We start from the raw sequence: 13,340 nt of genomic DNA on the forward strand, positions 1-13,340 counted from the left end.
TGATGGGGCCGCTCTTAGTTTGGCTGATTATTGAGTGTGTTCGTTGGGCCAATTGTGTAGCGTCGGTGGATTTGATAGAGGTCTGTCGAGGTGCAATCATTGCTGCGTGGTCCCTCACAGTCGCTTGAGAGCAACCTGTATTTTTCTGAAGCCAGTGAAATGGCTGTAGTGGATTTGAAGAGCAAAGTCGCAAGGAAAAAAAACATCATAATGAGGACTGGAGCTGTCCAAAGTAGGACACAAAACTGGGTCCAACCGTTTTCAATAGAGAATCGCTCAAAGGAAAAATTGTTTGTTTGGGAACTGAAGACAAAGTTCAACTTCTGGAAGCCCTGAACAAGTTTTTTTTTTCTTCTTCTAATTGTTAATGCTTTGTATGTACAACTTCATCTGTGCCAACATCTCTGTTGCGTCACTTATTATTCTCGGTTTCTTCTAACGTGAGGGTTGGAATGTGGCACATTTGCATGGCATTAACTTTCTGCTGTACCTAATCTGTTTGTACGCAGCTTCTGATGAAAGGAAGCTGTGTGATTTTTATTTTTTCCCCTTACCTCAGCAGGCAGTAAGCAGGCCCAGCAGTCCACAATGCCTCATTGAAATGCCAGACTTGAGAGGGGCAGTTGCTTTAAAAGGCTCTCTGATTACTCGCATCAATAGGACCCTATTTGTTGTGGCTCCCGCAGCAACTGCCAAAGCAGATGGGTTATAATTCAGGCCGATTTGCACTGCTTAAATCCTATAATGATTCCCCTACACTCCCAAAGGCAAATGCTAACTGCCATTTCAGAAGTCTGAACGCTTCTGTAATGGACTGACTGTAAAGAGAGCAGGTATGCGTTGACTTTCTTTGCAATCTGGTTAATTGTCATCGCCTCCCTAAATCTACGCTACAGATCTCGTTGCGTCGAGTAAAAGACAAATCATCTATTACGCAGCACTTGGAAAAGCAACTCGCAGCCATTTGTTTCCAAGGTTCTATCAAGACCATTTTGATGCATAGTGGTTTTAAATATCACTGAAAGGAACAGTCCGCACGGAATTAAATAGCATGTCATTTCTGCAGAGCCCCGTATATGAAATTAAGACAAATTTGAGCCCACAAATTAAGAACTTGTTCACTTGTTTTATTACTCCATAGCCTTGTTTTAATTTAAAGAATTATAATACTAAAGGAAATGAATTCTTAATTTGTGACCGTGACTTAATTAAAAAATGAAGGAAGAAATATTGTGGGAATGACTCGTCACGGCTAACTTTCTTCTGCAGAACACACAAGAGATTTAGAAAAATGTCCATACGTGCACATCAGTGAAATCCAGATTTTTATTATATGTACAATTTTTCCCCCCCAAAATATCATATTTTGTGTGACATATTTTATACTATCGTAGATAAACATTTTGAATTATATTTTTGTCTTTCAATTTGGATTATATTTGTAATAAAATTTTCTGTATTTTTTTTTTTGACTATCACTGTTAAATTTAGTTTTATTTCCTTTTTTATTGTAACTTTTTTTATATGCTACTTTGAAATATGCATTCAGTGTCGAAATGTCTGCTTTTGTTTTGCTCTGGCTGGGTATCGAATTCGATACTTTTAAGTTACAGACTGAATTGTCTCTGTATTATCGAAAAAAACGTTCAGTACCGAATTTCGATATTAATTAATCTCATCAATTGAGCCAATAAGCCTGTAGCACTAGCCGGTGTGTTTTACTGCAAATTATGCAATGCAGATTGGCATCCACAAGCCATACAAACATGTACAGAGCAGTCTGCACAAACCTAAAATGTATGTTACGTGACCATTCATGCGCACTGTAACTTTATGCTACATAAGACAATAAATAGGATTTATATTCTGCATTTACTCAAAGCTTACTTCAAACCACCAAAGTGTTTGTTAAACTTCCGATTGCAGTCTAATGTGTGTTTTGGTCGTGTAAGTTGCTGAAAAATATTATGGAAGAGAAAATGCAGGCAGACATTTTGAATCTGCTTATGTTCATCAGTAAATCTGTGAAAATTAATAGAAATTATGATTCTGTCTGAGCTATATGCATTTTAAAACTAGCACGCACTAGTGTAGCATAACAGATGTTTGAACTGAAAACTATTCAACTTTATTAAAACTATTTACACAGATTGTTTTGTTTTATATCTATATTTTGCTCCTTGTGCAGTGACTTTGCATCTATATAAATGTTAACAAGCTAAGAAAAATGTTTTTGGAGATAATTTAATCTTGTTAAAATGGGTACCGAAAAAGGTATTGTTCAGGAAGGCATTGGTATCTCAAGGCATTGGTATCGATATTGACATTTTTTTAACAATATTCAGCCCTATTTCGGCCCACTGTCAATTTACCCAATAGTATTTCAACACTGTGGGTTGCCAGTTAGTCGAAAAACACAGCATTATTGCATCCATGTAATCCAGAAAACGAACTGTCAGAAACTGTAGAATGTGACCAGAAACACATTACAGTAACGATAAAACAACTCATCATTCTTGGTTAATTGTGCTTGTTCCTTTTGCGTGTCCTCAATCTGGCAACCCGTGTATTCATGATGTACCAATTGCTCATTTTTGCATAAACAGTCACTTTATAGGCAAAGTGTGCCACATTGTTCACCAAACCCGTCCCATACTCAAACCACATGGCAAGCAATTGGTTGGGGCTGCGCAAGATTCCTAAAAAAAACTATTCTACAGTTTTTATGCTTTTTCACAAAAATCACCATTCAAAAATGGCTTGCATATAGGATGGGCCATAAAAGCAATTTAAGATCAAAAACACAGCCTTACCTTCATTGAGACCCATATGAATACTCCAGTAGCTCTGCAGACATTGGAGCTCCCTCTTCATGCCCCTCTTGCAGCGGCAGTCATACAGGGGGCTGTCCTGCAGCACCTCAAGGGCGGCCTGACACTCCCTGTTGGCCAGCATGGTAGTCCTGTCACGACCTACCAAGCACTGGCGCATGATGCGGAAGCGTGAGCTGCACTGTGAGTTTTGGTTGCACACCTCACTGGCCCTCAGGCAGTCCATGGGGGCTCTCCAACCATGAGTTCCCAGCCCTGACAAGGCAGAATGGCTGGCCATGGAAAGTACCACCTCATCTGTGAGAAGGGCATGGGCATCATCAGAAAGAGTGCAAATGAAGTTTTGTTTTTAATAAAACTTAATTTAAAAAAAGAACTAAAGCCAAAGCCCTGCCCCCCAAAGAAAAAAAAAAAGTATATATATATATATATATATATATGTATATATATATATATATATATATATATATATATATATATATATATATATATATATATATATATGTATATATATATATATGTGTATATATATATATATATATATATATATATATATATATATATATATATATATATGTGTATATATATGTATATGTATATATATATATATATATATATATATATATATATATATATATATGTGTGTGTATTTTGTAAAGACCCAAGTGGTACCATTTATTCCCACAGTGATACAACAGAAAGTATTAAACCCTAATAATAGCGACTCCTGTCGGTGGGGCAAGGGATTGCATCAGATGGCAGTGAATTGAATTACACAACATTACTGTCATATCAAACACATCAAAGAAATTTTTTCAAACGTTTAAAATGTGAATATACAAGAATGGTAAAACCAAAGGTACAACTTTGTAACCTCTGTAAGAGTTTATATTATATTTTTATTATATAAGCCTGTGTTTTCAGAACCATGGACAGCTCCTCTCAGTGGTTCTGGATTCAAATAACCTGGGCGAAATTTCCCAAAACACTAAACAGAACGTTAATAAGTGCTTAAGTAGTACTAAATCTCCATAGAATGATTCCCAATAGTGTCATTATGTAATTATCACGTATAACGTTCTTTAATTAACTAGAGTCTTGCTTTCTGACGCTACAAAGGGACGCTTAATAAATAATAGTTACGCACTTAGATAATGTACAACTTTCTGAGCATCCCAAATGCTAGGCCTAAATTTAGCTACACGACCAACAGCAAGGCATAAATTTATTTAGGGCTATTTTAAGCGTAAGTAACCAATTGCAACTAATGATACTTAATGAGTGCAATCTGTTGAGGTTCTTCTCGTGGCCTTATCGTCAAAGCTGTCTTTTACAATTTGAAACGCTATTTTGGTGATGTCTGAAATGTGGTCCTTTAATCGAATCATCTGCGATTATTTGCGTGTTTATATTTCGCTGGTGCGGCGTTTGACAGGACACCGGTTCAAACCGAAAGCGCAGGAGCCGCGTATTGTTGCTATGGTTACCGAGAAGAACGCAATTTCTGGTTTCTCTTGAATTTTGGGAAAGTATTTACGTAGGCCTACTTTGCACGCATGTACCCCAGTCCTCATAAATCAAAATAAACAAATCAGCAAATTTATGTTGCACTGCGTTTGTATTGTTATTCTTTTTTACTACCCAAGTCAAAATTACATTTTTACTTTATTTATTTATTTATTGTGCGTCTCGAAAAGATTGTGTGTGTGTGTGTGTGTGTGTGTGTGTATATATATATATATATATATATATATATATATATATATATATATATATATATATGTATGCATGCATGCGTGTGTGTGTTTGTGTGTATATAACAACATTTACACTACATTTCTCGATTACGTTTAGAAATTCGTCTCAACACGTTCAAATCTGATAGCTCACGTAACGATGCTCTGAAGTTCTACTACATAACAAGCAATCTTCTTCTAGTTGAGAAACAGAGGTTAATAACGTATACTAACAAGCACCGCATCGCAACTTGAACCCAGCTTCCGTAATACTACACAGCGTGTTTAATCTCTTCTCTGACTGAGAGATGAGTCTATTGAAGTATGAAATGTTGTCAGTACGAAAGAGCGAGTCCTTTCTTTAAACTGCATATTCGACCCTCACATGTTTTAGACAGGCAGTTAAAACACACGTCTCTCAATACGATAAATGATTGTCCGCGTGGGTTCTCATCACTCTTTCATCCTCGTGGATTATTACTTTTTTTTTTTGTCTCTGGCATCATTTATGAAACGCTCGATTCATCACTTACCCAATAAAAACAAGACGCTCAGAATATTAAGTAAAATCATGATAGATCCCATTCGAACTCCGAGCGAGCCGTTACGATCCCAGAATCGGGTGATGTTCGCCAACAAATCCAACGGATATTTAACGGACGTCTTTTTCACCCCTCAGGTTCATTTCCAACAGCCGGTCAAATAGCGTCGGAAATAGTTCAAACCGTACAATTCCAGCGCTTGGGGTATCTCCTTCTGGGACTTTGGAGAAGTTAGTAAAAAAATAAAAAGACTAATAGACGTTTATTTGATGAAACTGTCCAACATATCCTTTCCACGAGAGCAGCGAAGCATTCCTCACGTTTGAAACCAAAAAGGCGGCACGAGCCCGCGTTTTAGCCCGCGCTTCTGAATTGGCTCGATATTCGAATACGCGAACGTTAGGCGTTTAATTTTTTAATTTCAGAGCCGTTACGTTACCAATCACTAAACTCAGAACGCCGTTTTCGTCTTTCATATCATCACCGGTTATTAATCTCTCGTATAAACGCATATTTAAGCTCTTTCAAACAGAAGTTGACTGTTCGCGTGAACTACAAAAAAAATCTCTCCGGAACTCCTGCGAGAAGCAATAAATCTTCCTCGCTGGATAACCTCGACTTTAAGCCGGACAACCTTGACTTTCATCAGAAAATCCTTATGTGTCCGCCAGCGTGCCTGTGGCTTCGGAACTGCCGTAGTTTTTCCGAGTCGGTGATGGGAAAAGAAAACAAACAGGGAAAGGGCACTTCCAGTTCCACTTATCGTCTGTTTTCTCTGGCGCAGGGAAATGCTTTCTCCCACGAAACTGAAGTTACGTGTCCGACCCTCGGGGCTCTGTCGCTCTTCACGTCAGAGCGGACGCAATGAAAACATATCACCGCGTGAATCTGACCGCTGCGCGCTGGCTGAGTGCACAAGGGCATCGCGCGCGCCGCAGCACAGTCGTGTCTGAGACGACCTTGCGCTCCGCAAATAGGACTTTTTGACACTCTTGGTGGGATTTTGTTTTTCCGTCCTCGTCCAGCGTCGGAGCGGCTGGCAGTGTAATTAAAATAATGATAACTTTGGATGTTCGAGTTAGTTAATGAACGATAATTCGCCACATTTGAGTGAGAATTATTAGTGTGTACAGTAGAATGGGATTAGCTGCCAAATGCGTTTCTGCTGCTTAGTGTGAAATGTGTGTTAAAGTACATTAGTGACAGTATAATGCAGAAAGGGGCTGGGCAGATTGTCTCTGAAATATAATATTTTTTGAGCCGAGCAGTGGTTCATGGGTTCAAATCTGTCTATCATCATAAATATTTTCATAAAAATCTGATTTTTTTTTTTTTTTGTGACAACTTACCCCATATCGTGCTGTTTACTACAGCCACAAATGTTCTAATGCAAGATGTTTTTTTGGTTTTTGTCGCTCGTCAACATTTTTTATTATTATTATCAATATCGAGCAAAAAGCTTCATTCATTTCGTACTCACTAAATCACTAAAAGCTCGAGCTCATGTTTGGACCAATCGGTATGTATGTCTAAATGGGAACATGAGGGAAGTGGCGGTTATATAATGGCGTCTCTAAATGAGTCGAGCTAATTAAGCATATAAACAGAGATACATTTGTAATCTGTAAATTTGTAAACGCCCGTTGCCTGTCATGAACAAACTGTTCGAGATGAAGTAGAGGCATTAAATTCAAAAGCTTAATCAACTATATCATCACTCCAAGCAAGTATATGCTAATTCTTCTCCCGTGTCCTCTGGAGAAATGTATGATAATCCTCATTGAATAACATATTTTAAAAAAGAATATTGGTAGTTTTCTATCATTTTATAGACGCTTCCAACGACCCGAAATGCAATGAAGAGCATAATTTAAATTCAGAATATTCCTTAATATTATTACAATAAATGTGACTAATATATATATATATATATATATATATATATATATATATATATATATATATATATATATATATATATATATATATATATATATATATATATATATATATATATATATATATATATATATATATATATATATATATATATATATATATATATATATATATATATATATTTATTTTTTTTTATTATTATATGTGGTTTCAGAAGGAAATATAGGTTAAACAGAACTGTTCTCTTTCACATTCAAGCTCGATATCTGCACTGTCATCATGCACGCCTCTTATTTCGGAGTGATATATTTAACAAATGCACTGCTTTTCCAAATCGACCATCAGGGAAGAGAAACGGGGGCTACTTCGTCAACATGTCATTGCGCAGATTCTTCCCCTAAGCCTTTTTAAAGCAGAGAGGGGAAACAGACAGCCGACATAAAAGACAACATCCTGGGCCCCTCTTAGCGAGCAGAAAGCAGCCTTTGACAAGCCCATTATGAGAAAGAAAATAATTGTCTCACTTCTCATTGTGCGGAAGCCTTCAAGGTCCCCCAGAATCCTGCACAAAGCCGAGACGTTTTGATGTAGTTATCTAATGCAGCCATCAGTAATGTACGTTTCCTCCTATCTGCTCTGTTTACCCCAACAGTGCTTAACAGGGCAGCTGCGTATACCGACATACTCCTTTCACCTGGGTGCAACCGTCTGTGAAACACTTTGAATGATTTTACTCTAATGGGAAATGACTGTTTTGTGCTGAACGCGTTAGGATTTCCGGCTTTCTAACAGCGAAATGCTGATTACGGATTTGTCGTCTCGCACGTTAGATGTTGCCAGTCCTATCAATATTTATTATATACAGTAGCTCAATGCGCTGTGTAGAACCGATGGAGGTATTCAAATAAGCCAGGCTTTTTACTGCAGAGGAGGATGGAATATCATTATCTCGGCAGGCTGTTGTGCTGTTGTCGTTTAAGTGCATGTGATATTTTTTGGCTCGTCTCTCAATCTTCCCCATCAGCATTCGCTCCACAGGATCAAACTGGCACGCTCAGTGGTCTCATCATTCCGCTATCCTGAAAAAGAGCGACTGACTGTGTTTCGGTCACTATTATCTGATGCAATAATCGCGTCCTGTTTTCGTATTTTCACACACAATAGCGTGAGCCACCATCTTGCAGTCGTTCTGTGACTCTACGTTCGAGATTTTCAGAGTTCAGTGGTCGGGATTTTAATGACGTCTTGGCTGCGTTTGGCTAACCGTTTCTTGTTTTGGCCTATATATGGAGAGCGTCTGTAAAATTCCGTGCTGCTGATGGTGCGCATAGATAGAAAAACCTAGAAACTGCATTAGCAGCTCTTTCTAATTACCACACATCTGTGCGACGGCCATATTGGAAAGGTCAAGAGCTGGCTGTGAACACATGAAAGTGAACTGACAGATGCCGTCTGCGAAAGGCAGATCCATTCCATCGCAGTTCTGCATATGCAAATGCCCATGTTTAATGAGTTCTGATGATAAAGTTAAAAATAAACAAATAAAGCGCGTTCCAGGTTCTTGGGGATGTATGTTTTGTATTTTGGTTTTATTTGTTTTAGAAAAGCTTTTAAAGCAGTTTTACAAACGATTAATTGTGTTAAATTGTCAAGTGGTGTAACCGTCACATAAAAAGCGTTAATATATTTTCCTTGCGTCTTGAGTATGTGTGAGTGAACACGATTTATTTCAATTTGTCAATATACTTTTTAAGGACAAATATATTATTATAATTTATTTAAAATCGCAATCATTTATATAAATCATAAACCATTTTCATGCATCGCATATTTTACAACCTGAGCTAAAATCATCATAAAAACTAAATTCTCTGATATTTTTGCTTGATGCTCAGTCACAATGGTCTACAAGGTCCTTTTATTCATATTTTCTGTTTTACTCATTTCTTTCTATGTTTTTATGTGTTGGTTGCGCCACACAAAACGCCCTTTAAATGTTTTTCACTATAAATTACACGGTTTATTTTTTATTTAATTTTACAAAAAAATACTATATACAGTGTACATATTAAATGCATGATTTGTATATAAAAAAATGATCAATTCTTCCTCGGCGCTTAAATATAAAGGTCTTTCATTGGCATCGATAGTTCCATGAAGAACTAAAGAAGTCTATAAAAGCTTTCAAATGCAGAAAATATCCTTAATTGTTGTAGCTCTATAGATTCTTCAAAACGGTTCAAGAACTGTTTGCTGAAATGTTGTTTAGGAAACCAAAAAATGGTTCTTCCGCGGCATCGCTGCAAAAAACATCCTGTCGGAGCCTTTATTTTGTGCAGTGCTCTTTTGACCCGCAGGCTTAAGAACCTGCGTGGGTTTGTTTCGCTCAGACCGCATGCCCATAGATTGCATGGCGAGGTTATTCTCTGAGACGTACAATAGCAGCGAAAAAGCAATGGCATATTTAAACAACACACATCACCCACCAGTCACACAGCAACGGTCCTTGCCCAGGCTCCAAATCTGAAATCACTGACCTTGTCATCAGCAGAGACAAAGGTGACTTTAAAGTGAGACGAAAAAGCGCACTCCGCCTCCTAATCTGTCATCAGCGATGCAGTGATGTTTGTGATGATGGGAAAGGAAACGATGTGACAGACTTTCCTAGTGGAAAACGCTCTGTCCACAGAGACTGTCCACATTGTTCACATGTCAGTGGGGCTGCTAATGAGAAACAACTCCCTCTTTTTCTGCTGCCTCAACTCGACGGTGTTGTGAATTCTTACATAATTTTTGCATTGTATTTTGTGCATTTCAAGATTGAGCTTGCAGGCCATGTCCCAAATACGGTTTTAACCCCGTAAAGCCTGACATGTAAAATAATAATTTTATTATTACATTGAACCTTTGTGCAAAATCGAAACATATTTGTGTATATATAATCGGTTTAAAGATCACAAGATGTCCTCATCGAATAAATTTACATAGTAGTTAAGGCCGCCTAATATAAAGTGGGATCAAATTTGATTGTGTTTTAAAAGAGTAAAAGATTCTTACTGACAAATGGATAGTGGCAAAATTACAACTAATTAGTATTTGGGGTAAAAGTAAGTAAGTTTTAATCTGTCATAAATTGATACGCATCAATATGATCTTTATAGCATTGCATTTAAATATTAGTTGTCACTATAAAATGATAACTGAAGGGGGCATTTTAAAGATCATACTAAAAATATATTACGTGCTTAAATGAATAAACAATCAATCAGATGATTTTTGCATATCAGATATAATACAATAGACCTTTTTGTATGTAGTTGACCTTTTTCACATTTGTAATTGCAGAAAGTAGATGGAAATGAGGTAGAAAGTGTGTGAATGCTTTCAGAACACGCTGAAATCACATATGAACCCGCACCTCTTACCCGAGCAGCATAACATAGCGGTTAGCACATCCACTAATCACATCCGTCAGCGCAGATACATACAAAGTTGTTGTTTTTTAAGTCTGAAGTCGGTTATCCTAAAAAGGCCAAAATTATTTGCACTTTTTTTCTTCTATAGGTAAAAGCAGTCATTGTTTTGTGATTGTCGTAAATGGGAAAAACACAATCTTACCTGTCAAATTGTCAGAAAAACAGGCATCCTCATTTGTGCACTGCAATGAAGGGCATGCCATGCAGAGAGGAGCTCCTTAAGTAATTTTCAGCGGTACTGCTTCAGGTAAATTGATTGCTGAACAACTGCTGTTTGTGTGTGTGTGTGTGTGTGTGTGTGTGTGTGTGTGTGTGCGTGAGAGAGATAGAGAGGTCTCTGCGGCTCCGTGGGGAGTTTTTTGCACTGTAGTGGCTGAGGTTTATAGGTCAAAGATGATTAAAGTTTGGGATGCCCCATACCGTTCTGAGAGTAAGTTCTGATGAAAGATCAGAGCAGCGAGATTGTAAGGAAAAACATGGCTAGGATTGCAAGGATGGTTTATTGGAAAAGCCAGAACTGTTTGGCTGTGCTAACTCTCTGAAAGCGTCCTCTGGAAATTAACCAATCAGCTCCCGGCTTATGAAAAGGCTTTGCGCGAAGGCAGATTTCTGCTGAGGATCATTTGATACGGCGCTCAAGACTAATTTCTCATAGTTATTTATGTTGAAAACGGTCACGTCGCTTTTATTCTTCCAGAACGCATTCAGTCGACGTGACATTAATAATCAGAACTTTTCCATTGCGGATAAATGTGGTTTCCACAAAAATAAATAAATAAATAGCACTTAACAGCATTGCTGCTTTCTACATTGATAGTGATAAATGTTTATTGAGCAGCAAATTAACGTATTAGAATGATTTCTGAAGGATCACGTGACACTGAAAGCTTTTTGTTATCATATCGCATAACAAATAAATGAATGCTGCAATAAATATATGTGATAAATAATTTTACAAATGAATACATTTAACTGAATTTAATAATTATAATAATTCCGACTCTATCTTGTTTCATAAAAGTGCATTTTTGTGCCTCAGAATACTTTAAGTTAATGCAGGCTTAACTAAAATCAGTATTTAAATGTGCATTTACTGACTGAGCTACATATTTGTACCTGATATAATTTTTAGGTTGATTTAGTGATATTAGATATTTTTAATATTAACTTTGTAAATCAATTTTGTACTAATTTGATAGTTTATGTAATTAAAGGAACAATGAATGTTAATATTACGTAAGAAAAATTATGTTATGTTAAGTTATGCAGTAACGCGAGGAGCAAGCAAATACTGCATGTAGGAAACAGGTCGCTGAGAAATAGCCAGCTATGCATTTTAGCGTTGTATAAAAATATGTGCCTTCAGAATGTCGTGACTGACCAATCAAGTATCCCAGTGAACCATGTAAAGCGTGGTTTGAGCCAACTTCACACGTTCGAATCAATAACATTAAAGACAATTACCGTGCAAATAGCAGCAAGGCCTTTGAACTTGATACGTTGCTTAATTAGAAACGGCCAACGATAGCACTGCTACATCGAGCGTGCCAAAAAACTCCAACTCACTGTCTGTGCTGTTTTAATTAACGTTAAGCCAATTTAAATCGCCTTTCCCAAAGGACAACTCCTCTCGCTAAAGATTCAGCCGTTAGCGCCCGTCCTCTCCTCTGACGACGTCTATTGTCATAATCCCCTTGATCGCAATGAATAAAAGTTCTGGCGATATTCTTGAAGATATGACTGATTTCGGGAAAGCATATGGCGGGATATTGCTTATTATTCACACCTAATGCACAGCTATCAAACTTACGAACGGAGTCTTGAGAGACACTTTGCTGCCTCATTAGTGGCAATCTCAGAGTCTGTATTTTGTTTGTGATGCCACGAGGGACTCCATCATGTGTCAAATAATATCCGAAAGAAACATTTATGGCAGATGTGCTAATTGCTTTATGTGTTCTGCTTAGGTAACCTGCATCAAATCTGTTTATAGCTCTTTGGCACACGAAATGCAGCAATTTAGAGTGCAGGAGAAAGCTACAGAGTATTTTAAAAGAACCGTTTCATCAAAAGTTAACATTTTATGAACATCCACTTAGGCCGTCCAAGATGTAGATGAGTTTGTTTCTTCATAGAAATGTAGCATCGCTTCACTCAAGTCACATCAAGCCGTCTTGTTTGAATCAGGAGAGAAATATCCACAGATCAAACACTGTTTACAAGCGATCCAAAACACAAGCAATTTCCATCCACTTTTTCCCTGGTGCAAGCGTTATTACGGATTATGGCCATTGACTGCCAAGTATTACACTGTCAATGTCCAAAAAAGTATGAAAGACATCGTCAAGATACTCCATCTGCCATCAATGTTTTTTCTGTGGTGCCGTTTTATTAAAAAAAGTCATAATTTTTGTTTTGTTTTTTCTGTACCAAAACTATTCCCGCAGCTTCATGACGTTGCGGTCGAACCGCTGATGACAGATGGACTATTCTGATGATGTCTTTCATGCTTTTCTTATTTACTTGGCAGCCAATAGGACAGTGACAAACCTGGTGTTCATCCAAAATATCTTAAATTGTGTTCTGAAGATCTTACGGGTTTGCAACGACATGGGGGTAAGTGATTAATGACAACATTTTCATTTTGGGGTAAAATAACCTTTTAAGTTAAAACACCTTAATGGTTTTTTTCTTAGAAGCACGCGGTTTTTAATGAACATGTTTTATCTGACGGCACATTCAGTGCAAAGGATTCATTGGTGAGCAAGTGATGCTATGCAAAAATCATCCAAATCTGTTCTAAAGAAGAACCAAACTCATCTACATTGGGTGGCCTGAGGGTGAGGTATATTTTCA

At 37.4% G+C, this 13,340-nt stretch overlaps 1 protein-coding gene across 1 annotated transcript in view; it reads right to left on the reverse strand.

Moving 5' to 3' along the window:
• gfra2b (GDNF family receptor alpha 2b) overlaps positions 1-6,077 on the reverse strand; it is a 44,499-nt gene extending 38,422 nt beyond the window's left edge. The window contains exons 1-2 of the mRNA XM_043251106.1: positions 5,101-6,077; positions 2,814-3,128 (exon numbers count right to left, since the gene is read on the reverse strand). Coding sequence (XP_043107041.1) covers positions 2,814-3,128; positions 5,101-5,152 — 367 coding nt within the window. The 5' untranslated portion in view covers positions 5,153-6,077. The remainder of the gene's footprint in view (positions 1-2,813; positions 3,129-5,100) is intronic.
• Between the last annotated feature and the right edge of the window lie 7,263 nt (positions 6,078-13,340).

This window comes from Puntigrus tetrazona, chromosome 10, assembly GCF_018831695.1.
Source record: "Puntigrus tetrazona isolate hp1 chromosome 10, ASM1883169v1, whole genome shotgun sequence".
NCBI lineage: Eukaryota > Metazoa > Chordata > Actinopteri > Cypriniformes > Cyprinidae > Puntigrus > Puntigrus tetrazona.